The 3,441-nt window shown below is 58.6% G+C and overlaps 1 protein-coding gene across 1 annotated transcript in view; it reads left to right on the forward strand.

Moving 5' to 3' along the window:
• LRCH4 (leucine-rich repeats and calponin homology (CH) domain containing 4) overlaps positions 1 to 3,418 on the forward strand; it is a 45,258-nt gene extending 41,840 nt beyond the window's left edge. Inside the window, exons 11-14 of the mRNA XM_015427895.1 lie at positions 1,311 to 1,417; positions 2,343 to 2,480; positions 2,927 to 3,004; positions 3,209 to 3,418. Coding sequence (XP_015283381.1) covers positions 1,311 to 1,417; positions 2,343 to 2,480; positions 2,927 to 3,004; positions 3,209 to 3,418 — 533 coding nt within the window. The remainder of the gene's footprint in view (positions 1 to 1,310; positions 1,418 to 2,342; positions 2,481 to 2,926; positions 3,005 to 3,208) is intronic.
• Positions 3,419 to 3,441: the final 23 nt, after the last annotated feature.

Raw genomic sequence — 3,441 nt, forward strand, 5'->3', positions numbered from 1 at the left:
GTGGTGGGGTGGTGCCTCCGGGGTGGGTGGGTGGGGGGTCACAGAGGAGGGAGCCTGAGAGAGGGCTGCCGCAGAACAAGGCAGGCCCTGAAGGAGACAGAAGCCGCCGGACCTCCACTCTGCCCTTGGCAGGTAGACGCCTCTCCCCCTGCACCTCGCCTGGGATTGTGTGTGCGTGGACTGGGCCGCTGGACTCCGCCTCTCTGTCTTTTCCACAATTTCAGGGAAGGGCACCCTGAAGCAGTGCTCCCTCTGAGCTGCGGACTCTCCTTGTGAGCAGAAATTCTGCTTTGTGAGCTCCTGGCATTAAAAGTTGTGAGTGAGGGATTTGCCTGCTGCATGAATCAGTTTGCTCTTCTGGAGCCCTCCTTCCCGAGCTAGGACAAAAAGGTGTGAGCCGGAGGCTAAAAGACTGATCTGGCTCACACTAACTCAACTTAGAGGGAACCCTGCCCCTGAAGGGCCCTTATTTTCTTCAGGTAAGAGGTGGGGGGAGTGAGGAGGCAGAGCTCTCCCCCCCCCCCCCCCGGGCCGGTGTGTCTGCAGCTTTCTGGAAATGAGTCGGGAGTAGTTCTCCACATGCTGGTGTCGGGGTGTGTGGAGGTCTGGCTGTTGCCAGATACACACTAAGAATACAACAAGAGGGCCATGGTGGGGACAGTGGAAAATACTAACACTAAAGCACCGTGTAACAATCACAACCATGTAACCTGAAATCCACTCAGAAATGTGTTATTTCTATTCCAGTGTAATGGTATTTGTGATGTTTTGTACGTTTATTTACATAGTGTTGTGATAGAATACATTAGCATCATAAATACCATTACATTGGAATAGAAATAAACAAAATTTTAAGTGGATTTAAGGTTACGTCATTTACATGGTGCTTTAATGTTAGTATTTTCTGCCAGGCACAGGGGGGCAGGCCTCCGGTCAGCCTCCAAGGGAGCGTGGGGGCAGGCGAACGACGTTTGACCCCCGTTGCCCTGGAGAATATACTTCTCTTCGAGTCTGTCCATAAACAGGGTGGCAAGTTCACAGGTGAATTTGCCTCCCATTGCTGGGCCGGAAATCAGCCAATAGAATTTACCCTGAAATTGGAAGAATTGCAGGAGACGTTCTGTTGGCCAGATAGTGGACGCTGTTGTGGTCTTCTGTGCCTCTCAAGTGGCTCCTTCTCTTACTGATGTGCCAGGTGTGCGTGGGTTGTGATGAGGAAATGCTGGGGGGGGGGGGGAGGAGCTGCTCTACCTCTGGCCTTCTTGTCCTGGGTGCCTCCTCTTCAGAGCCCCCCCCCTTTTTGTTCCCAGGGTTGTCCTGGCCCGAGCCATACCCTGCGGAGCCCAGCCACACGTTGAGGCTGCGTGCTGGATCACAGGCGCTGGATGAGAGAGAGCTGACCGCTCAGCTGCGTAAGGTGAGGCAAACACGGGCACAGACTCAGGGGTCATTTGTGGGGGGACGCGGGGGAACGCCATCCCCCTGGGTGAGGTGCGGGAGGGCGGGGCCTGGAGCTCCCTGCTGGTGCCCGCTGGAGGTTGCCGCCGGCTGTGGGGAGGACACACTTCCGGTGATGTCAGGGTGTGTGGCATATGCTAATGAGTCCCCCTAGCTCTTTTTCTACGAAATGACCCCGGCACAGACTGACCCAGCAGTCCCCACCCCCAGGCATCCCAGAACCAGTTTGGTATCGTGGTTAAGCGGGCGGACTCTAATCTGGGAGAACCGGGTTTGATTCCCCATTCCTCCTCCACTTGCACCTGCTGGATGACCTTGGGCAAGCTGTAGTTCTGACAAGAGCCGTCCTTGAAAAAGAGCAGTTTCTGTCAGAGCTCTCTCAGCCCCACCTCTACCTCACAGGGTGTCTGTCTGTTGTGGGGAGGGGAAGGGAAAGGAGCTTGTCAGCCACTCTGAGACTCCCTTGGGTAGTGAAGGGCCATGGGGGATAAATCTAGTCTCCTTCTTCACCGGGGGGGGGGGGGGGGGGGCTTGGGCAAATGCCGAAGGGGTGGCAGGGGGGGGAGAGCAGGAGGGCCGTGCGCATTCTCAAAAATGGAATTCTGAGCCCAGGGAAACTGGACTTGGTGCGGTGCAAACGTCTGTCCACTTGGCTTACCTTATTCTGCTTCTGATGGGCCTGGTGAGGCCAGGCCTGGCTGTGCCCTGAGCCCATGCCCTTCTGAGATCTTACCAGGCTCTGCGCACACATTTCCCGGCCTTCCTTGAGGACTAGCCACTTGGCTTACTTTGTGTACTGATGACAGCCCCTGTTTGTGAGGATGCCGAGTGCTGTGGGGCCCTCCTGCAGCGCTCATGGCGGCTCCCCCCTCCTCTGTCTCCAGGCAATCGAGTCCCACCTGAAGATCACTCTTGCGGAGGACCTGGGCGAGGCGCTGGCCAATGGGGTGATCCTGTGCCAACTGATCAACCACCTGCGCCCACGGTCGGTGCCCTTTATCCATGTGCCCTCACCGGCTGTGGTGAGCCTCTGGTGTGACGTGGAAGCCTGTTTCGGGGCGGGGAGAAGAAAGCCCAGCTGGAAACGCTGTCCCCAAGTAGATAGAAATCCTGACAGGCCTACCGGGGAGGGGGGGGTGTGGTTCTGCTCCCCGGGACCCCAGGTGGCCTCTGACCATATTCCGATTCTGCCCTCCCCCCAGGCAGGCAACGAGGGAAGGGTGGTGGAAGGGGGGGAGTTTTTCTTCTGCGTGAAATAGATGGGCAGTAGATGAGGGGCTGAGAAGAGCCGGTGTGTCTTCATGCAACCTTGTGGGGTTTCTGCCCCGTGACCTGGCAGCGGGCGGCTGAGAGACCCCTTTGCAGAGGAGGAAGAGACCCCAAGCGCTGGGCTGGGCTGGGCTGGGGGATGCTGGACGGGGCGAGCCTCTGATGCCCCTCCGCTCCTCCTCCTTCCCTCTCTCGGCAGCCAAAGCTGAACGCCATCAAAAGTCGGAAGAACGTGGAGAGCTTCCTGCAGGCCTGCCGCCACCTGGGGGTCCCAGAGGTGAGTGGGGGGGCGGGGCGATTGCATGCCCTGCCAGGGGGCAAGGAGAAGCCTCCGCTTGGCAGTGATTTCAGGGGGGGCCCCTCTCTCACACACACCCTTCAGTCTCCACCCTTCTGTCCCCTGTTGCCGCTCTGTTAACGCGTGTGTGTGTTTGTGTGCGCGCAGTGTTGTCTCATCGTGTGTTCTCTCCACCTGCCACAGGTCTCCCTCTGCTCCGCCTCTGACGTCGTCCGCGGCAACACCCACGGCTTGCTCCGCCTCCTCCTCGCACTGCCGGGCCTCGCTCCGGGGAGGGCGGTGCCTCCTGTGCCTGCCGCCCCCCTGTCGGAGCACCTGCTGGGCTTTGGCTTCTTCCATGTCTCTCTCATGCTGCTGCTGTATCTCGGCTATCGCAAGCTTTGCAGCTTCTGAGGGGGGCGGGGGTGGTCTGGTTC

Source organism: Gekko japonicus, unplaced genomic scaffold (genome assembly GCF_001447785.1).
Source record: "Gekko japonicus isolate JY-2015 unplaced genomic scaffold, Gekko_japonicus_V1.1 scaffold761, whole genome shotgun sequence".
Classification (NCBI taxonomy): Eukaryota; Metazoa; Chordata; class Lepidosauria; order Squamata; family Gekkonidae; genus Gekko; species Gekko japonicus.